Below are 22,538 nucleotides of genomic sequence, written 5' to 3' on the forward strand. Positions count from 1 at the left end.
ACAAAACGTGCAGGGCATGCAACTTTGAACGAAAACTCCAAATCCGAATAAAAATATTTTGTTAAATAATTAATAGATACATAATACTAGTTAAAAGGAATTCTGCTCCATGAATTCACGCAAGTAGGGATCATACCCCAAATTTTTGGTAAAAATGTCAATAACCTTAATTAGCCTACTGCATAAATTAGCCTTTAAAATCAGCTAATAAACGAACCTCCAGAAGTCCCCGTGCAGACTCGCGGTAGTTCCTCTGGTTTTATTTAGAACATCTTCTTCTCTGAAAGTTTGTGCAACGCATCAAAGTCCCGCTCTGACCGCTGACCGAAGCTCGGCCTGATTCTCTGTTGTGAGAGCAGCTCAGATGAGTTGTGGCAGGAACAGAGGCAGGTCCGTGCAGGTGCAGGTGCCACTGGCTACTTCCTCACACTGCGCTGGTGCGCTCGGCCTTTGTCTAAGCGCCAGCGTGTCTCTGTTGTCTCTCTCTCCAAGCGTCATGTGAGAAAGTTGGAGACGAAAAAAAATAAAAATAATAAAACTAAACTAAAGTGTATGGACGACTTAAAAATGTATAACTAAGTGAGGAGTGTTTTCAAACTATTCACAGAGGACTGTGACTAAAGAAATGTTTTTGAACAGCATGTCATTAAGCCAGTCAGAAACGTTTTATATTTGAACCTATTAATTTGTGCTATAGCAGTCTGTGTAGCAGATTTGTGTTGTTTACAAATCGTTCGTTTCAATGTAGTTCCCATTTATGATAGGAAATATAATTAGGCCTACATAAAAAAAGAAAAAAAGAAAATGCAATTTATGCGCCTCAGGGATTAGTAAACTATCTCAGCGGCACCGTTATAGTGCAGCGACACCTAGTGGCCAGAAGAACACCTACAGGATAAAACGTTTCAAATGTCGATTATTGTTGTCATTTGCGACTCAGTTGCTTAATTTAATTAAAGCATCAAACACTTGGTATTAAGATTTCCTTTCACCTATGTTTCAAGGTATATCAACAATTTGCAACAAAGGCACAGGACACATATTTTAACAATTCAAATAACTTTATTTTGTAGGAATTCACAGATATGGTTTATAAATGGAAGGATGGTTCCCATTTTATACAATTTAATACAGTAAAATATTATTTTCAAATTGCATTGGATTGCTTTGAAACCTGACATTATCTATTTACAACTCAATCTGTTAAAAAGACTGTGACAGTGTAGTTGATCCTCTCTTATGACTTACCCAATCCTCATAATACTTTATTCAAGTTTAATTACAGTTGTCTTGCATGGTACAAAATATGCTGCTTTACAGTTTAGATCAAGTCTTTTATGCATCTTCTTCTCACTGTCAGTAAAGGGGTATGTACAGGGGCCAGGGGAGGCTGGTGTCATGTTATCTGGTGTGGCGCCTCAAGCATCTCCATCAGGAACGTGTCAATAGGTGTGTCGCCGATCAGTTTAAAGAAAAACAAATGTTCCAGACATTTAAGGCCAATAGACCGTAGAGCTGGGAGGCGCAAGAGGAGTTTTGCAAATCTGAAAAGACACACAATAACTGTAATATAAAGTGTATGATGTAGAACACATGTAGGATAGAAACACAAATGACCCACCTGCCTGGCTGGTCTGGATATTTTTGTTTTGTATATGACTCTAATGAAGCATACACTTTTTCCCTCAGTGCTTCTACTTCAGATGGATTTGAAAGACCCTTTGCATCTGTAGTTATGAAAAGTTTTGATTAAAACATGATTAATTGCAAACAGCAATGTTAGATTCTGTGCTTAAAGAAATAAAGTTCAGTAAAAGGAAAGTTTAATAAAAGGATTATCACATACCTGGATTAAAGAGAACAATCGCTCGTAGACATCCTAGCTCTGTTTTATCCATCTGCATGTCTTTCATTTTAGAAACTAACTCTGTTAAAACTCTGTAAACAAAATACCCAGACTGTATTAATCAATGAATATGTTTTTGATTGCAACAAAAACTAAACATACAGAAGTTTATTTGGTAGGCTATGCATACCTGTCAAAAATAGAACCGACCCCCGCACTGTGGGCACTGCTTCTGTGCACATGGAGCCCTGTGGCCAAAAGTATGCCGTCTTTCACTGTGACCGAGCGATGCGAAAAAGATGCTATAAGGAGCTCGTTCCAGCCTAAGGGTAAAAAATACAGAATCTTAATACAATGCACATTATTAGACCAGCCATGTGTGTGGGATGTGTACCCGCTAGTGTTCTCACATTACTAACATTTCAATACTAAGGCACAGGCTAGACACCAACTTTAATATCACAGTAATAAAAAATGTTATTTGTTTTTAGGCAATGTATTTTCCATCAAACAAATGTACTTTCTTTAATATTGCCATGTGATCTTATCTAGTAAAATACAATGTGGTAAAATATATATAAATCCTATCTAGGAAATGCCCAAAACTGTCCTACTTATGTGATTGTTTTTCAGTATCAATAATTTTTCAAGTGAGCATTTAGTTTGATATTAATTGATACTAAAACTAATATCAATTAGTACGCTTGTATAAATTTTGTACCTGCTCGAAGTAAGATGACTTGATCATCCAGCGGGAGTTCAGAGAAGTGCGGTATCCTCTTGGCCCACTCGACCAAAGTGAAGAGCTGCTTATCTGCTGCTTGGCAAATATTTGTGACAGGGTCATTGGTCTGGAGACACACAAACAAACACAACATATTTTAGTCACTTGTCACTAATTATAAAGAACACAGTGCATTTGACTGTAAGCATCAAAACTCAAATACTGATGCAGTGTGTAGTTTTACCGAGTTGCCTGGGCCTCCTTCAGAGTATGGCTCTGTTTTGGGCTCCACAGCCAGCTCTGCGTCCAAGATCTTGTCCACAGGCATTTCCTCATTGAAACAGCTCGTAGACTCCACCTCATTGTCCCCTCGCTCTTTCCCGCGCTGCCTCTCCTCCTGCACAGCTGCACATCAATCAAAAGACTGTTAGGAGGTTTGGCTGGATATTATAGCTATCTTTACTTTACTTGCTTACTTATAGACAATACAATAAAAATACTATCAAATACCCCAAAACAACCCAAATTGTGTAGAAAGAAAATGCATGTTGACATTCATATGCAAACTGTATTCCAAAACCACAATAGTAGCATTACTTAAATCTGAATAATTTTATTACAAGTACAGAAGTGTGGCAAATATTTCCTATTTCTTGAGTTAAGTATTGAAATATAAAGGGTCCCTTCTGTACCTAACTTGGTTCTTTAGGGGCCCAATTGCTGGATGTAACTATATTTTATTTAAATAATGTTTTTGTAATTTTTTATTAAACATTTCTTTCTGTCAAGGCAAAATCCCCAAAAAGTAGACCTCAATACATACTGCACACACCTTCTCTCTTCATCCCCATCGCCAGGCACTTCTGGTAGCGACAGTACTGGCAGCGGTTTCGCTGGCGTTTGTCAATGAGGCACTCCTTGTTGTCTCGACAGGTGTAGGTCAGGTCTTTGCGAACTGTTCTTTTGAAGAAGCCCTTACATCCCTCACAGCTGTATACACCGTAGTGTTTCCCTAAAACATAACAAGAGACTTCATCATCTTTGATGCTGTCATGAATTTTATAAACTTTGTATTATGGTAAAAACAAATGCATTTAAAAAGCCTAAAATAACTCACATAATCATATAATTGTCATTATCATTATATCACAAGTATTACAAACATATAATATGTGTTTCAATATTATAGAATAAATTTCGCCACTATTCCCATTTATATAAAGGTAGAATTGGAATTTTGTATGTTTCAAATGTTATCAAAGAAAATAAAATATAAAAGCTCAAATTGTGTTATAACCATTCTAATTAGCCTAAGGCGGTATTGCCCAGACTTTACCTGAGGAGCGATCTCCACAGATGGCGCAGATATGCTTGGACATGCCTCCAGGACTCGTGCACTGATAGTTGATGTTACCAAGGTTTTGAAGCCCTGGTGGAGGCTTGATGTCCTCTGAGCTGCTAACACTGTTCATGGAGTTCATCTGAGGATGACAGGAAGGAAGAAATGATGACCAAAGCACTGAACTTAAGTGAACTGAAGAGGAAACAAAAGCCAAGGAAGGAGACCTAGTCCGAGGTCTCATGACACTCTCACTTCCTTAATTTTGTCATGTTGTTGTCTTCCGCTCCGTCAGTATCTCTGTTTGTGTCCCCTCCCACACATTTTTTTCTCAGAGCTTCATATGCCTTGCGAATGGGCTGGGCTGAGGCTAATAGCTGAAACTTGTCACACAGGTTTTCATGTTTGTTGTCAGGAAGAGGCATAAGAGGGCAGTCACGAGGGAACTCACTTTAGTTTCAACTGCAGCAGATGGCGCTGTTGAACAGGCTTTATAGATGAACTTACCAACGGGGGTGACAGCACTGCTTAACATACAGAATACATGCTGAATATAAACAAAATCAATTATTCTTAAGTTTCCTCCTAATCAGCAACAAATAAATAAATACAATAAAATAAAAACTATAGGCAATATACACTAAAGTACAGAAGTGATATGATTCCCTTTAGCTTAGCTGCCAACACATTAACACACATCTCAAGTCAAGACAAACAAAAAGACCTTCAAGAGGCTCCAATGAGTCACTGAGGTGTGAATGACCCACTGAGGTCAAAACAACTGGGGCACCCCACTATTTATTTTAATTAACAAACCATTGTGTCTGAAAGATGAAATATGTCAAAACTAAGCAACAAGTGTGTTTTTCTCTGATATTTATCCTTAAGGCCTGCTTTTGGCATCATTCTGACATCTTTTGACCTCAGATAAAAGCTTACTTCAATGCATGCACATGTTATTCATTTGTTAGGCTGTTTATGTGCAAACATCTGCACTCCAGCTGCAAAACAACAGGCATGACCTACATATGGTCCCACGTCCTATATATTTGATGCACAGCGACATATATGGCATCCTCCTTCCAGTCACCTCAGGCATTTTCTATCACTTATTTATGATGTGCACTCTCTTTTGAATATCGAGCCGAACCAAGGGCCTTTACTATGGCCTAACACCACCAGACAGTTTTATAAGACAGTGCTCCCCATCCCTCTAAAGGCTTCATGCTTCACTTCAGGGGCAAAGCAGTCACACTCAAATGAGCATTCGGCCCATGTTTACTCTGTTGTTGAGTCAATGGAGAAGCCTCATACTCCACAGTGCACTTTGTTTCACTGTGATTCGTTATTACAGTGGATGAAGGCTGCTGATTGAAAACACATACATTACATTACATCACGCAGTAATGAGCTACAAGCGCCATCTATGGATTATTGATGCATCATACATTCTTTACATCATGTCTTGTATGTAGTGTATATGGGAATGCTAAAGGGTTCGTGTAACATGCATGTCTGTTATAAAGGTGGAAAAGTAGTCTTGTTATACGGGCAACTCAAAATCTGCAGTCATGTGAAATTACTCATGCTAATCTTTAAAAGATACTGCCACAATGGACCATTACAACAATTTCCACTACAGTTACCACAACTGACTTTATAATGCCAGCACTACTACTTGGATTACTTCTGTCAGTGCTCAAGTATTCATAAACACAGATATTCTTGTTAGGTAAGCACTGAAATGGATAAAAGAGTACAGAAACACTTGCCCCATGGAGGAGCTCTCATTGACCCTGAGGGCACAATCTATAATCTCATGGGCGCAATGTATGTTATCATCTGCAGTGGAGCCCAGTGGCACTGGTCTGAATCCAGCCTTTGACACTCTTGTGGGTGTCAGTTTGTCTATAGGATCATCACTGCACCAACCCCTCTGGGGTAAACAGGATTTTAAACCACACTTAAAAAGCCATCTCCAGCCACAGCAAAAGATCGTCAAAGTCCACTGCTCCTGGCCACTGTTTTCAACAAAGGTTTTACACAAAAGACAAGCACAAACCCTTTTCCTAACATTAACCATTATATACTTGTGCCTAATCTTAAGCATACACAGTGCCTATGGCATCTCACACAGGCTACATAATATGCATATGAAATTTGTATTCATGCCATGGAAGGCTACATGTTGGCAGTTTAATATGTGCTGTGTTTGTGACATGTTTCTAATTTCATCTATTTCTTCTATTTAATAGAGCAGTGACCGCACAATGTTAATTTCACATTAGGAACTTTTAAAATGTATTGTAAATTAGTTTCTGAAGTGCAAAAAATTTAAATGAGCTTTATCATCTTTAATTACATTTAATAGCAAACTAAAATAACAACTACTATGAAGTGTAATTGAAGTGCTTATAAAGAATAAGTTTATGAAAAGGCAAACAGGCAAGGCAAAAATATTTAGATGTTAACTAAATATGTATTCTGTGTCACAAGATAACACTCTTAGATTTTAACACCATAAAGTAAGAATGCATAAAACACAATGATTTGTAAGAACAGCATAATCTAATAAACAAACCAAAGAAAATCAATTATAACTGCACTTATGTTCAGGGCCCCATTAAGGGGATAATGGTCGTGCATGTGAGCTTTAGCACTGCTCAGGGATGACCTTTAAGTGAGAAGTTTAAAGGTCATCAGAAGGATAGGAGACGAAGGGGAACGCCATCGCATGTTACACATCGGATATGTCTAACCTTCATCTCGTGCCCACAGTTAAAGATTCCAAAACTCAACCACATGATCAAGATAGAGTTAGGCTTTCATTTTATTTATATTTTATATCTCGGATCAAAAGACTGTAAAAATCACTGAATATGATTCCTTCCATATTTTCCAGAACATATCTTGTTTGCCATTTCGTTCATAAGTCAATTTTTTTTTTTTTTTCTTAATTTATTTATATATTTTTGAATGTATTTGTTATGGGTGAGTGTTTGAGTGTGTGCGTTTATGTGTATGTATGTAAATTTATGTCATTTGTATATATTAATGTAATTATGTTATTTTATTTTTATTATTATTTTCTGGTCAATATTATTATCATTATTATCATTATTATTTATTATTATTTTTTTTTTTTCCTTTTTCTTTTCAGCGTCTGTTAAGGGTGGGAGTGGGTGTGGGGAGGTTGAATTGAGGTTTGGGAATGGGGAGGAGGGGGTTTAAATGTGGCATTTGTACACTTGTATATTTTGTGGCATTTTTGTGGGGCCGTAAGACCACAATATAAAAATAAATAAATAAATCAAAAATTAAATAAAATATATATGAAAAAAAAGAATATGATTCCTTCATTTAACCCATACAATTGCTATTTTTTAAAAACAGAGTTTGCATTATTACCATTACTGCTGGTAGATTTTTGTTATTAATATTATATTACCACTACTAATATAACTAGTAGCTAGTTTAAGAACTACTCACTTAACCACAAAGTATTCAACATGTGAACACAGTCAACATAGCCAATGATTTTCCTGTACTAATAGAAATTACATAAATTAGTTTGTTGAGGCAAAAGATACACCATTGACAGCTGGTACCCACTCCACAGCCATTGTCATTGCTTTGTGTAATTTCTAGTGTGTGGGAGTAATTTCTTTCTGTGCTTTTCTCACCTGTGGGCTACTGAGTTGTCCGAAGTTCATGTTGGAGGGAGAGCCCAGAGATGACGTGATGACAGGGTATGGAGAAGCCAGGCCGTTCATGGGGGACCCTAGTGTGGACATTGGGGATGGAAGGGGCCTGGAGGTACTGATGACTGATGGGTGGCCCACCATGCCACCCATTGGAGGGCCATGAGGGTGGGCACTCATAGGCCCTGAAGAGTCTGAAAGAAGAACAACAAGAACTGTTATAGATAAATGTTATATATGCTTGTTTGGATATATAAAGCTGTCACCTTTAAAATCTGAATTCAACACATTATTCACATCACTGCTACCATTACTCATATAACTTTTGATACCTGGCTGCTACAATTTATTTAATGCTGCTGCTACCATAACAGCTACTTTAGTCTATTACATCTGCTTGTTTAGAGAGTTTAACTGAGTGAAGACATTCAATATATGGGTTGAATGCGACAGTGTAAATGTATATCTACAAAGGCGGATGTATCTGAAAACATGGGATGGGCCAACAATACATTATGACTTTCCACAGTGAGTGTTGTGTAAATATCCATAGACTACTGTCACAGACTGCTGACTGTGTTTTGCATCTATTGATGTAAACTGACAGGTTGGCATTTACATAGACGACCTACTTAGAAAAGCTGTCATTCAAGTGATGAAAGGGCATGCTGAGTAATATCATGGATGTGCCGAAGCCTTGAGCATTTTCATTCATCATTAAGACAAATGTCAGCAGTATACACAGTATTCTCACAGGTAGGGAATAACATAAACCAATTTAAGTACAGTACAAATAATTAGCCAATGAATGCAAGAAAGTTGTAGTTCTAGACTAGTTTCTAAGTTTCCACGCTTGCTTTATCATAAACAAAACATGCACATTACACCTTACATGCACATTGATGATCAACATAATTTTGCTTATTTTTTCAGATTATTTAAGTAATAGCAATACATTCTGCTTCCACTTCTCTTTTTGATTGATTGATTGATACATATAGGCACTACTGATCAAAATTAAAGTTCAAACATTACGTCAAGAGAGACAGAGAAATTGATTGCATTAAAACGAACACAACAAGGTTTATCATTACCCAAATGCATCTTAACATGCATGCATAGTTATGATAAGTCACTTTTATGTCTGACTCCTGTATGTGAGTGTGAACATGTGGACTATGGCAAGGGGCATCTCTCAGCCTTAGTGCTTTTCAGTCACAAAGTTGAACAGAGGCTATAGAGCGCCAACACCAGACAGCAAGGCATAGTCAGTCTTCCATTAATCATCTGTGTGAAAGGTGTTCTGAATACATACAAGTTTGCCTCTGTATCACTTTCAAACCATCTCCAGTGAGTGATGCAGATAATGCAGCATCCTTCCTCTCACACTGCTCTGAAGAACCCTGCTGATGTGGCACAATCAGAAACGATGAGTTGAATTTTTCTAAAAATAGAAACAGCAATAACCAATATTTTACTGATCAGTTACCAAGACTTGCTCTTGGCTATATATTAAGTTAACTCAAAACAAAACCTGAAGCTTTTCATATGTAATTGTTTTTGCAAATTGTTTGTAAAATATTTAACCCACCAATGACCCACTGTATTCAAACTTACACAGAGGGCTGAAGTTAACCGACTATTTTTATACATATATATGGTTATTATAGGTATAATTATCAGCTGTCTCAGTAATCAAATAATTGTTATCTGCTCTATGCATACACAGACTCCAAAACATGCCATGTGCTGAGAAAAAAGATTAAATATTTATTTTGTCAATAAATATACTATACTAGAATGCTAACTTTATCAAATTAAATTGCCTTTTGCAATCCAAAATACTAATTGCTATATTATTAGTAAAATAATCATTCATTGTCACCCCGTTTACACATATTCTGCTTATTCTCTAAGTGTCATGGTTCACAAGTCCAAACATAAGTAAAAGAATACATTCTTTAATATATTAAAGCAGGTTGACACGCAATAGGGATTTGAATTATTGCTCTGTACTTTCACTGAATTGTGAAATATAATGGAATGTGACATTGTCTGTAACACAAGTGGAAGAAGACACAGTGCAGCCCACAGCTGGCCACTCATTCCCTCTCAGTATGCCACAGCACAGATGTTGTGCAACTTCCTGTTTAGAGCCAAGACATTAGCCCCGCCCCTTTCTCACTCTGCGTCTGATCTGCAGCAGCAAAAATGTAAGAATTGGGGCCTCCTTCTCCCCCACAGAGCTGAAACAGATTTCTAAGCACATTCTTATATTAATGCATTTAAAGAGGCAAAAACAATGCTTCTGCACAGCTGTTTTTCCTAATCGTTTGCTTATGTCATATTGAGCACTACACAGAATGTAAAGTCCTTGTCACTCTCTTTCTCTAAGTCCGTAGCTACTTTTTTTTTAAACAAAGCTAGCAAGTGTCCCTTATGCTGTGGTCTGGGAAACAGTGGTGGCACTGATGTAGTTTTATTCCAGCCCATTGATAGTAAAACATTTTGAAGTAAGGTCCACAGCAGTCTTTGATTAAGCACATGGTTCAGCAATAGATACAACTTGAATGGGTTTTTCCACATTTTAATCTGATATCAGTTTGAGTAAAAACAGTTTTAGAAAAAATAGTATTTGTTTTATACATTATACTATTTATTTATACATTTTAAGATGTGAGAGACTACACATTTAAGACTAATAAGTACAAATAGTACTTCTTTGAGCATGTATGTTCTGAGTCAAAGCTATTACTGAGCACAATAAATCAAACAAAAAGACATCCTCCTTAGTTCTGGCTACAGGATGTAAGTGGTCAGCTCATAGGATATAGCAGAAATGTTTTGTGAAATGTTGCGTTTATGTGCATGGATGTCTGCCAAACCATCAATCGTCAAAGAGTAATGCAGAGGAGACTATCCTTGTATGACCCACCTCAACTGGCTGTGCTGTGTCCTACTCCCATGCCTATTAAACACTACACTGAAATAACAACAGACTGAAACAGATCACTCTTTTGCAAAACATTACTTGAAATGGAAACAGGTTTACCTAGATGCCTAAAATGATTTTAGTGTAATAAACGCAACCCACTATTTAAGAACAAACAAAGACAGTGACCTTTGACTGCCGGCGTTACAAATCAAAGGTCACATCTATTGCCAAACTGATCCAAGTTCAAAAGATTTTCTATCTGCTGCCATATCAGTCCCAGGAAATACTGCAAAGTATAACTAAATCACTAACTGCCAACACAATGACATCAACATAAGGTAAAAGAAAATGTATATTTTGTGATCAAAATGATCAGAAATCACAATTTGAGTTGGCGCAATTATGAAAACACAAAGACTGCAGTTACTTAGATTACTGAATGTCCTCTGCAAAGAAGAAAATATTATGTGATGCATGTTTGAAATAAACAATAAAACAAGTAAATAAATAATATTTACTTTACTGGATGGATGGATGGACAGATACTTGTTTATTTCAAACATGCATCTTCAACATATAATGCAGCTTAACAATCAAGTTGAAGAAAGTATTATAATATAACAAAATATCTTGTCTTATATCTGTAATAGTTAGACCTCTACAAATTATGTTCTGAAAAATATTGTATTACTTTATTTTTCAGACTTCTCTCAAATGTTAATGGCCATGGTTTCCAAAGTGCACTCTGGACAGAATCATACTTTTTATATATCATAAATCTTATTGCAACTTTTTTTTTTTTTTTTAACAAAACTTTTCAACCCTAAAATAAATGTCCTTAATGAATTTGTACATTTGTTGTTGCCCAGAATAACTACTCGAAGTGAGAAATGCAAGGTAAAATAAAATATGGGACAAATGCCAAGCGCCCCGCCCCATGATGCGCTGATTAACAGGTTTAAAGAAACATCACAGACCTTAAAATCCAGTAAATCCCTGACTCTTAATTACTGGGCAATGACTGAAGGAGCCCTCCATGGTGGGATAATAAGCTCAAGGCCCAGTAACTAAAAATATCGCCTGTCTAGAGACCAGTGCCTGTGTGGTAGACAGTGAGGTGGGATTCATGGTGGTTTGTAAGAATTGAGTAAATACAATACACATAGGCAAGTGCAAAATTTGGCTTCTCTACCCACATGGCTGCTTAGTTTGTTTTGGGGCTATGCTAGTGACAGACAGATATCCTGCAGAGCTCATTAGATACACTGGGCATGTTATTAACAGTCCTGGTCAACACAGGCCAAAACACTCAATTAAAAGCTGAATAAATGAGAAAACACAAAGAGAAACAAATCAACTCACTCTGAACATTCATTTCTGAGGCAAATGAGGTTGATGTCTGATCAATTGTGTCAGTAAATCCTCTTAGCTCTGGGTAAGTATCTGCAGCTCGGCAGGCCAGCTGTCAAGAAGGTGGGAGGCCGGGGAGGGGGGCAGCACAGGCTGGCATGGTGGTGCACAAATGAATGAGCAAATGAATGGATGTGTGGCAGGCTCTAAAACAGGTTATCTCCCCATCACGTCTATTATCATTCTAAGCCCAAGGCAAATCTCTGCACCACTACAAACAATGGATAATAAATGTTTTTAGATGAAAAGTGATTATGGAAATACTGATCACGTACATTAAGTATTTAATGCAATGTTGACATAAACATTGTGCCTATTGGCAGGAGTTGTGATTGGGTTAAAGTAACTGTGAGTTTTGCACAATGCTGTCTAGAATTATTCTAAACTGGACACAGCAAAGCAGTGATATAAAGAGTTTTCCTGTTTGGTCCAAATGACTTGGTTCAGTTCTAGAATAATCATGGCTTATTTATGGATGAATTTCCCTTTCTATGAGATGTTGCTTTCTGAAACATTTCAGTATATTGTGTTTTCTTATATTGCCATCAAGCTCATTGTTCTAGTTTACCCTTGCACAAGAGCTTGAACCATTGCTCTGACCCTGTATTTTGGCCTGAAAAGAACTCCACATTCAGTTTACACATAATAACTATACTATATTTCCCCCCAAAAAAGAAGAATCCATTCTATCTCTGTCACTCTTTATACATTCTTTGTTTGAAGCAACTATCCAGTTTGTAACGGAAAATAAATATCTCCATAGAGTATATATGGGCTATGCTTCACAAACAACAACCAGACGATTGGCTTTAACAGTGGATCGATGAGCAGGCCTGGCCCGAGACTGTGCTGAGATAAAAACTGTTTAGTAAGTGATAAAAAATTGGAACTTAAACCTAAAAGCTAACATAAGTCTGGGTGCATAGACAGAACAGGCTGACCAAACAATCCTGAAAACAAACAAACAGGTAGACTCAAGGCCCCTGTGCAAACCCACCGCTGCCCTTGTGACTTTGATAATGAGGTAAATGGTGCTTCCACGAAACAGGCCATCTCTTTCTAGGTTACAAAACTTACAGAGAGATCTTGTTGTAATGAGCTCTTCTAACTACATTTCCAACACAATAGTAGTAATAATAGTATAATTAAATTGCCACTACTTCGCTTGTTACAACAGCTAGTCCTGTTTGTGCAAGTTTGAGGTTTAAAAAGTTGCCACTTCTGGTTTCACACACATCCTGAATTAAGATATTGAAAGATACTGTTGCAACCACATACAGTAGAAGAACCTAAAATAAATTCAGATAATTAATGTTATGAGACTGAGCAGCAATAGCATCTTGTATATCACACTAAATGAATGTGAATGTGTTACTGTCAAGTTATATGGCTGATGGCTATTGCAGTTTGTCAGTATAGTGCTAAATTACTTTAAAATGGGTGAATTACATAGAGCATTATAAATGTTTTAACAAAGCCCATCTGCAGAATGCACACTCCACAGGCCTATAGTAAAAACTTGCAAAGGGATTAGAGGTATTATGATAATGCATCTGCACTAGCTTTTAGTGCACATGCCTCTCGAGTGAAATACATATTACTGCAACATGAGAAGCTGTCGACTTCACCATACAATGTAAGCACAAATTATATGTGTTGTACTTTTTCTAAAGACTAACACTGACAGATATGGGTACTCACAGTGGCCGTAGCCCCTGTCCCTGCCAGGGCTGTCTCCTGTCGCAGGTGATGCCGCCGGGTGCCACATGCCTCTGTCCTAAGTGGCCCTGGCGTAATGCCTGTTAGACCAGCCCAGAGTTCACCCTGCTATTACCAAACAGTCAAACTAAAAACACGCAGTCTCCACTTCTGTCCTCAACACCAGACAAGATGCACCAGGATCACAGAGCCTATAGAAGGGGCGGGGCAACATAGAGCAGGGGGCGGGGTCAGGCCTGGTTATAGGATTACACAGATTATCCCTCGCACAGATCAATCCCACAAGAGCTGTTTGACTACGACTGGCACAAATCAGCTCTTCACCGCCCCCTCGCTGAGTGCCTCCTCTGAGTGAGCAAGCAAAACTATCTGCCCCACACACCTGTTACACTGAGGAGCACAGGCTGACATTTAAATCACAAGCACAAGGTTAAGTCACAATGAATGGCACCAAATGTTCTCCTACTTCTTAATCTAGTACAGAATATAGTGCTTACATGAAGCAACTCTGTAGATCTGTAATAATCTTGTTTATTTGGAAAAAAAATTACAAGACACTTTTTACTTAACTGTCAACAACTAAAGGGCAACGTATGTGCATACAAATCTATATCCTCCTAATGTAGCTTTGTGATCACTGTAACCTGTGTGCACAGTTTGTGTTCTTAAGAGTAAAACAGCATTCCAGGAAGTAAGGAATTGTCTTCTGTGGCGGTCAAGAAAACGCATAACAGTCCACGCTTTAACACATTAAAGGCACTCAAACAATGCATGCCAAAGCTACAGGGAACCTAAATAAACCTGAAGTTTATTTAGGTTCCCTGTACTCTTATTTGCATGTTTGGGAATACGAGTACATAAATATAACAGTGAATGGTGCACCAAAAACACTAGCTATTTCTGCACATTGGCTGATTTAGGTTGCATTTTTGTGTAACTAATACACCCTTCAACTTCATCCAATAAAACAAATTTGGCATTGACAAAGTTATGCATCTGTCCCTTTTAATTTACCCTGATCAGATGATGTTTTACCCTTTGAAAGAGACAGCACTTAAACTTGAGTTGCCTGCAGAGCATGTGCACTATATCTATTTTCCTGACATGACTCAACAAGACTTCTTGGCCTGTGCACCTGCATGTGGCCAGCTCAAATGTCCATGCTGCACTTGAAGGACAGCCACTAGTAACAGGAGCCCCAGAGTGACAGTAAACTGGCCCACAGCTCACTGCACAGTACAAGAAAGGCACTGGCAGAGTCCAACTAGGGACAGATAATGATGCAGTTCTTTTTCAAGTGTATGTCTTGACTTGAAACATGACTAGTGATGTCCGACTAACCAAATTACACATCTTCTTCAAATTAATAAACAAAATAGTTAACAGTTAGCACACATAAATACATTGAGCAAGACATTTTGGAGGAACGTCTTAAACACAGTTTATATTTGACTACTGAAATTATAATAAAACTCAACACATAACATGATGTTTTGTTTTTTTTCCATAGATTGATCATTTAAATTTTGCTGTAATGAGTTACAATTTATACTTAAATTATAAAATAATTTAAATCGCAAACAATATATCACCTCAAAATTTTAAATATATACAGTATATGGTTTTGTAATCTCTCCAATGTACTTGTTGTCACTCACGATTACCATTTCATATCTCAAAAGGGATGGCCTCATCTGTCTTTTTATGTGTTGCCTAGTGACAGTGGTAGAGTGGACACTTTCCTTCAGCATTTCTCATTCCTCAAAAACTCTATTTCATTATATGAAACAACATATAGGCTATAGCTGGAGGCTTCCATGTGCCACTGTTTTTATACATAGCAATTCTCTGAAATATAAATCTGATACTACAGCATTTGCTTGCTTACAATATGAATAAAATAGTTCCGTGGGAAAAAAATCTCTCCTTCACTCCCTTTCTGAGTGACAGACAGCAAACACTCTTTACAGTCAATACATTTACATGCAGAGTACTCCAAGTGCACTCTCAGTCCCATTTCTGTCCAATTTCTCCAGTAAACTGGTCAGACCACATTGGTTACCCTCTACTTGCAGATCAGAAAACTTGCAATAGCTACAAAAGGGACTAAGAGGTGCTCAGGGGCATGTAGTAATTTACATGTGCACATGTAATACATTTCATCAAAATTTTTTCAAAGACATTTTGAAAACAACAAATCCTGTGAAAATCAGAGTAAGCAAGAGATTAAGTTGTGTCGTCCCCCAGTGTTACTGTTGATGCTACTGGAGTCCTGTTTGTATGAGGGTGAACATGTGCATTCATTAATTTCAGTTATTTGAAATATCGCATTCAATGGAACTTGTGATGTATATGACGGCACTTGAGGGGCCTATACAGTTCCCCCACATGTTGCACATATGTAGTAATTGTGTTATGACTAATTACTGTCTGTATACATCTTCACCAAAACACTGACGCTACCCGAGGGCCCCTCAAGGTTCTTGCGCTTGATTAAAGCTGTAATTAAATCAAGGCTTTGACCTTCTTCACTAATGACTAATTACTAACAATTATCCCACAGAACCACTGCCTTACAACCTTGTCTATTCTCTCAGTTACACTATACATTCCAAAAAGACAAGCATAACAAAGGATTTCTAAGGTTTAGTTTATAGCTAATTGATTTCCTATTTTAGTTTTTTCTTTAGTTGAGACAAAGCTTGGTGTAGTGGACCTGTGTTGCAAGCTAATTCCTGGATCCAAAATTAAATTTGGTTTATTATTTTCACACTGTACTTTTTTGTGCTGGTTTTACTATTAAGGCTAGATTGTTGTTAAAGCCAATTCATTTATAATTGATTGAATGACTTGATTTTGGTTATAACATCTGAAGCCACACACTTCTTGATCTGATTTGGTATAAAACAGCTGAGATCTTTGCCCTGTGACACTCCTTTAAAAGTGAGACTTCTTCTGTGCATTGTGTGCTAATGTCCCAGGCTGACTATAGAATCCTAATGTCAACATTACTTGCACTAAGTCCCACCTCCTTCTCTACCTGTGTGGTTTTGTCCCTCTGTGTGTGTGTGTTAGGTAGTGGGTGGGGAAATGCTCTCGTTCGTGACAATCGGCAGCAGGAGAGCAGGTCTAATGCTGTTGGGATTCCACAGTCAAACAGTTCCACCCACATTCTTCAAGTCACATGATATTGTCGCTATAGGAAGAAGGCAAATCCGCCAATGTGAGGTCCGGGTGACTAACATGGGTGTGTAGTTCATCCATCTTTGCCTCTGTGTGAGTAAAAGGTGACTCAATGACCCCTGCGAAGCCATGAGTTCACGTCAACTAGCATGACCCCTTCCCTGGCCCCCCTCCTCCCCACTTCTACGATTATTTGCCTGTGCCCTTTCTGTTGCAACTTCCTTCATTTGGCTGTCAGCGTGTCTAGAATCACTTCCACTGATGGAAAATAAAAAATGCTGAAGTGTCGAGAGAGAAATTGCTGATTCTACCTTAAGCAGCCTGAAGCCATCCTGCACCAGGCCTGCTCAAACACAACATACAAGCCTGGGAAAGACCTCCTTCTGAGTGGATCATGAAACAATGTGTTCCTAATCACCAGCCTGTTGACACTGCTTTAGCGTTTACAACCAGTGCCAATTAATTTCAAAGCCATCATGTTGTCTAAATAATGTCTTGTGTGAGTGGTCCTCTGTCTGTACATGTTTAATGCATGTTTTTCCCTCTTTCAAAACAATGAATAAATAATATTTTTTGAACAAGAAGAATATTTTACTATATCTTGGAAACTAGACCTTCTTCTGATTCTAAATATTTTGAATAAGAATCAGATAACATCTGTGGTCTGGAATATGTAGCGCCTTAAGACAAACTTTGATTTGCTAAACTTGTCTACAGAAGTTGGGACATAACAGGAAGATTGTATTTAATGAATGAGCAACAACCTTAACAGTAGGCTATCTGCTTATTATATTATCATAAGTAAATCACTCAGTATCATTGCATATGGTTTCATTCATCAAACATTCACAGGAAGAACTAGTCTTGCCTCTGTACAGTGTCCACACTCTCTCCCAAATGTCTGTAACATTCTCCTGGGAGCTCCCTTCATTATGGAAACAATCTTCAGCTCCCTCTAAATGGTGCCACTCATATCCGTGATAATACAAATGGGTCACTAAATTTCGTCCTCCAAGCCTCATTTGCTTTGTTTGCTTGCCTTGCCACATCATTACCTTTCATTTCCACTCACTTGAGACTGAGGTTTAGAAACCATATTTTACAGCAGTGATTTGACAATGTATGGTTTTCACTGACGGTGAAAGAGAGAACATCACATGATAAACGACGGCCTACAGTGTGATCAGGAGAAACACACTAGTAAATAAATGACCAAAGTGATCCAAGCACAATAGCCTTAATGTACCTAGTTGGCACATGTCTCTCATAGGTTGTTTCTAGACTCTGCCTGTCGCTCATGATTTCCTTTCAGACTGTCACACACCAAATTTATCAGGCAACAAAGTCCAAAATCACAACACGCGGACTGTCACTGAACAGCTTTTACTGTATAGCGCAGCCAGGGCGCGTCTTCGATCTCACTGCTGCTGCCTGTCACCGCTCTGAGTAAACTTGTTTATCTTTAAGAAAAATCCGCCATTCCGCTCTGCTCTCGCTTGAAATCCTCTCAAGATCAGACGATTGTAGGCCAATAAATTGTGATTCTGTCTCAAACAGCTTAGGCAGAGTCGCGCGACAAGCCTCATAAATTACATAAGCGCAATTAAAGTGCCAACCTCTGACCTTGCCTGACCGGCACCACCAAGATCACCTGACTTTTGTGTTGTTTGGCTCTGGTTTGTACTTCAACTGGCGCAACTTCAACACGAGGCTACAGACCCCAGAAAGAGTATCCGAAGCTGCATAAACACTCGGCGAACACACGATTGTGGTTAAAGTCCGCGATTGCATTAGCGCACAGAACAGAAACGATATGCTGAAAAAAGCTCTCTCCACTTCGCACAACAAACGCGATGGGTCAAAACGGAGCCGTAAAACCTCTATGAACATGTCTTGTACTTACTGAGATGCAAATATGGATCATTGCTGTCCATATTGTATGAGTTGTTGTGTCGATTTCCTACAGTCGCTGCAGCTCCGCATCCCAGCGCATTCCTCTCCCAGCCCGACTGAACTCTGCAAGGCGGCTCTACACAGGGGCCCAGCGAGGGGGGGGGGGGGGGGGGGTGTCGAGCAGGGTTTCTCCCAATGACAACAGTGGTCGATATCAAGCTCCAACACGATTGTGGCGAAAGATATTGTGTACACTGTTGCTTCTGTTGTAGAAGGCAGTAATGTCGCTTTATTAGAAATGGCAGTTCTTGACCTCAACGTTGCGTGAAGTAGACAATTTATAACATAAAAATAAGCTCTAATCGTTGGTTAGAAACGATGATTAGAGCTGAATTGCAAGTGTTTTAAGTGTCGCCTAAATTAAACAATAACCTAGCATATCTGTAACCTAAAATACAGAATCTGTCTGTCATGCAATCAAATAGGATCAAAATAAAACATTTCAAATGTAGGCTGTTTAAAAAGTCACCAGAAAATAACCAACAGACTACTTTCACTCTGTTTTCGGGACAAGGCTGTGCAGGAGGGTGTTTTTCTTTCTTTTCTGTTACTACGTGCCGGCTATTTTTACGTTTTAAATAAGCCAGTTATGTGCGTAAATGCATATAGTGCGTAAACCCAAGCGCAGTCCATTTTGTTTTGTTTTGATCCTGAACTGTTTCTTTAAATGTCGCCCTGTCAGTGTTTATCTCGTACTGGCTGTGGGCCTGGTCTGGGTACCCCCCGGAGTCCCCCCTCACCCCTCTTTTGCGCGCGGGGTCATACAGGGGTGAAGCTGCCGGTACCTCAGAAGGTTATTCAGGAGTCAAACTCTGAGGTATACTCCGCGATGAACTGTGGTGCGACCAGACGCTCCGTCAACGCCGTGGTGCTGACCAGTGACCACTCACGCCCCCGCTAATGGGACAGGCACCCACGGCTCCACCGTCCTTGTAACAGCTTCCCATAAAAGAGCACAGGAGGATGCTAACCAAGATGAATGGCGTTTTTTTTCTCAACTCATTCTGTCCTAATCAGAGCTTTTCATTTGTTATGGCCTCGCGCCAGCCCCTCCGCGGCAGCCTCCATTAGGCTCACATAACGTATAAATTCATTAAAGTCACAGAGAGACATTACAATTGCCATTTGTCACACCTCTCTTTGTGTGCCCTAATGGTGGCACATGGTTCAAGGCATTGAGATGATTTTGGTAGGGTCTTTTTACACAGCAGTGCATTATGGGGATAACGTGGGAACTGGAAGTGATTTTATTTCATCAGAGGACACTTCTGAAATAAATATCATCATCATCATCATCATCATCAACATAATATAATTCCAATATGTTTCAAAATAGACATATAGACACTTTTTTTTTCTTCACAACATAGATAATTACTTAGGTATAATGGTGTTATGGCACACACAATAATCCATAAATCAACATGTGATCTAGTCCCGTAAAGTAGCACACACATCCCGGCATGGAGCACCCTTTACACTAATTCCTTTGTATTCACAGCACCATCCTTAATAAACAATACTTAATCCTAAACCAGACTTCTCAAACCTATATGCCACCTGCCATCAGAACACTTGCGTGCAGCCAAAAGGCCACCAGTCTGTTCCCAATCGCCTCAATGCCTTAAACCCCTAATACTCTAGTAAATTCTAGTGAACATACTTAGCATCCATGCACCATTTTGTGCTTCTTGAGTTTGTTGTTGACTTCCGGATGGTGGTTCTGGCTGGTCGTCATGGGAGATTGCTTTCTCCATCTGCCTCTTCTGTCATTAACCCATCTTCATCAAGCTTTATCGAGGAGGACCCCCACCTCCGCTACACCACTACCATCACAGAGCCCTTGACACCCCCTGCCCCTTGCTCCCTATAAGCCTGCGATGATAAGTGTTGTGCCTCTTTGTGTCGGCCTGGATAAGACAATGCCACACAGAGCTACAGAACATCATCCATCTCACAGGTCATCAATCTGACACACAAAGGATGAAATGTAGCTCAAACAGTCTTTTGAGGGGGGCACCTTGTGCTCCTTTTCACAACAGTTAGGTTGCTTGCAAATGTACAATCAAGTTTTCAATTTATGGAAAATATAATTTAAAAAATCTAAAACAAATAACCTGTTAAAATATTACGTCAAATTAAATAATTTTGTCAAATAACTATTTAGTATATTTTTCCCTTTTGTCATATTGCTTAAAGGTGCACTTTTCAATGTTTTTGGTGTATGGTTCACCACCAGCTTTTCCCTACAGAGAAGTCATTCCTTTGCCTAGAACACTCCAAAATGTTGTATTAATCATATTTAGAGCATTTATTTCTGTTATATTTGTATTATTGCTCACAATCACAAATACCTTGAAAACATGCATTCTTACTGTGAGGGGTGTAGAAGATCATTTTCATTAATTCTCCTTCTGTTACATCAGTTACAGTTTTTCAAATCATCTTTTTAACTGGCCATAGGTGGGTTAAAGCTGGAAGGATACAGAGACATGTGGGCCATGAGACAACAAGAGTAAAACAGAATCCATCTATTAGTATGCTCTTGGACTTTGCATGTAATTATTGATGGGCAATATATTGGTGCCAATATACTGTAGGTGCTGGTGACATCTGAGACAGGAGTTTTCCCAGAAATCTCCAACACAAATTTTTCAAAGATGCCCCAATTTCTGTGCTCCTATGTCTGTCCTCAGTGCAACACCTTTGGCCCTTGGAACTGAATAATGAGTAAAAAATGAAGAAAAAAAAAGTATTAGTATTATTTATAGTATGTTTGCACAATCATGCACATTATTTTATATCCCAGATAAATAGGCTACATTTTCACAAAGGTTTATTTAAACCTTAAAGTACAGATTTGTAGGTTTTGCTATGGATTTAAAAAAAATCTTAATATCAGCATCAACAAATTTGTGTAATTTCCACAGCAACAAGACAAACAACAACAAAATGGATCCATTACCACTCATCAATGACTGTTTTTTCTCAAGCAAAATACAAAGTGCATCTGAATTTATAAGATGTATGAGCAAACATTTCTTATCATGACATCATCATTTTAAGGCCTGGTAAATCTTATGAGTCATATGAGTCTTATGAGAGTCAGTTGACTGGTCTGCCAACCCCATTGTTGCAGTTTAGTGATATAGATACCACTTTAAGAGCCACTGAATATTTTTCATTACTTTGAAATACATGGATAAGCCATAAGTCTGTTTTCAAGAAGGGAACAGACAATGGCTGTGACAAATTGTCCAAAGCCTATATAATCCATTTTACACAAATGTCCAGGTAAACTCTTCTCTGCACATCAGGTTAATGTGGTAATCTCCTGTTCGTGTCTGATTTGGTGAGGCTTTAACACAATCAATACAATGAGTTTTGAACAGTAAACCTATTGACCAAAGGACATCCTTGCCCAACCCCATTCCAATCAGAGGTTATCTTTACTGTCAGTGACAGTCAGGAACAAATACATTTCTTCAATTCTAACCTTGAAACAACATTTTGTTCAAATAATAGGTTCTTATTTTTTATAGTTTAGGCTGGGTACTTTTCTTTTCTTTTTTTTTTATCATTTAATTTGAGGGAAAAGTGTCATCATTTGTGGTCACACTGCACAGTAACGTTTCCAGCACCTTTTTTATTGGTACCAGTAGGCTACCCAAATTTTTTCTGCACTATAATTACTGAGTTATAACCTTAACTGATTACAGTGGCAGGCC

General features: G+C 38.4%; 1 protein-coding gene across 4 annotated transcripts; it reads right to left on the reverse strand.

Annotated features, from left to right (window-relative positions):
* Positions 1-1,042: 1,042 nt before the first annotated feature.
* Positions 1,043-18,889, reverse strand: rxrgb (retinoid X receptor, gamma b). 4 transcript variants are annotated; one of them, XM_020933224.2, is made up of 10 exons: positions 18,761-18,889; positions 7,593-7,804; positions 3,907-4,051; positions 3,403-3,582; positions 2,815-2,975; positions 2,568-2,697; positions 2,037-2,169; positions 1,847-1,938; positions 1,622-1,727; positions 1,043-1,544 (listed from the first exon to the last, which is right to left on the reverse strand). In XM_020933224.2, the coding sequence occupies exons 1-10, from the start codon at positions 18,789-18,791 to the stop codon at positions 1,397-1,399; spliced, it is 1,338 nt and encodes a 445-aa protein (XP_020788883.1). In that variant the 5' UTR covers positions 18,792-18,889; the 3' UTR covers positions 1,043-1,396. The 4 variants fall into 4 exon arrangements, with proteins under 4 accessions (XP_020788883.1, XP_020788882.1, XP_055020913.1 ...); XM_020933223.2 differs by having other exon boundaries at positions 3,394-3,582; XM_055164938.1 differs by lacking the exon at positions 18,761-18,889 and adding an exon at positions 18,481-18,604 and having other exon boundaries at positions 3,394-3,582.
* Positions 18,890-22,538: the final 3,649 nt, after the last annotated feature.

Source organism: Boleophthalmus pectinirostris, unplaced genomic scaffold, assembly GCF_026225935.1.
Source record: "Boleophthalmus pectinirostris isolate CB_2022bp ecotype Guang Dong unplaced genomic scaffold, ASM2622593v1 HiC_scaffold_7, whole genome shotgun sequence".
NCBI classification, from domain to species: domain Eukaryota; kingdom Metazoa; phylum Chordata; class Actinopteri; order Gobiiformes; family Gobiidae; genus Boleophthalmus; species Boleophthalmus pectinirostris.

What these genes read in the sequence shown, in the direction of transcription:
- rxrgb (XM_020933223.2), bottom strand. Translation starts at nt 18,791, where the DNA reads ATGGACAGCAATGATCCATATTTGCATCTCA. An exon ending in GAAGAGAGAAGGTGTGTGCA is followed by an intron (nt 2,976 to 3,393) that starts GTATGTATTGAG and finishes ATTGATGTGCAG; the next exon opens with CTGTGCAGGAGGAGAGGCAG. An exon ending in TATCCAGACCAGCCAGGCAG is followed by an intron (nt 1,545 to 1,621) that starts GTGGGTCATTTG and finishes GTGTCTTTTCAG; the next exon opens with ATTTGCAAAACTCCTCTTGC.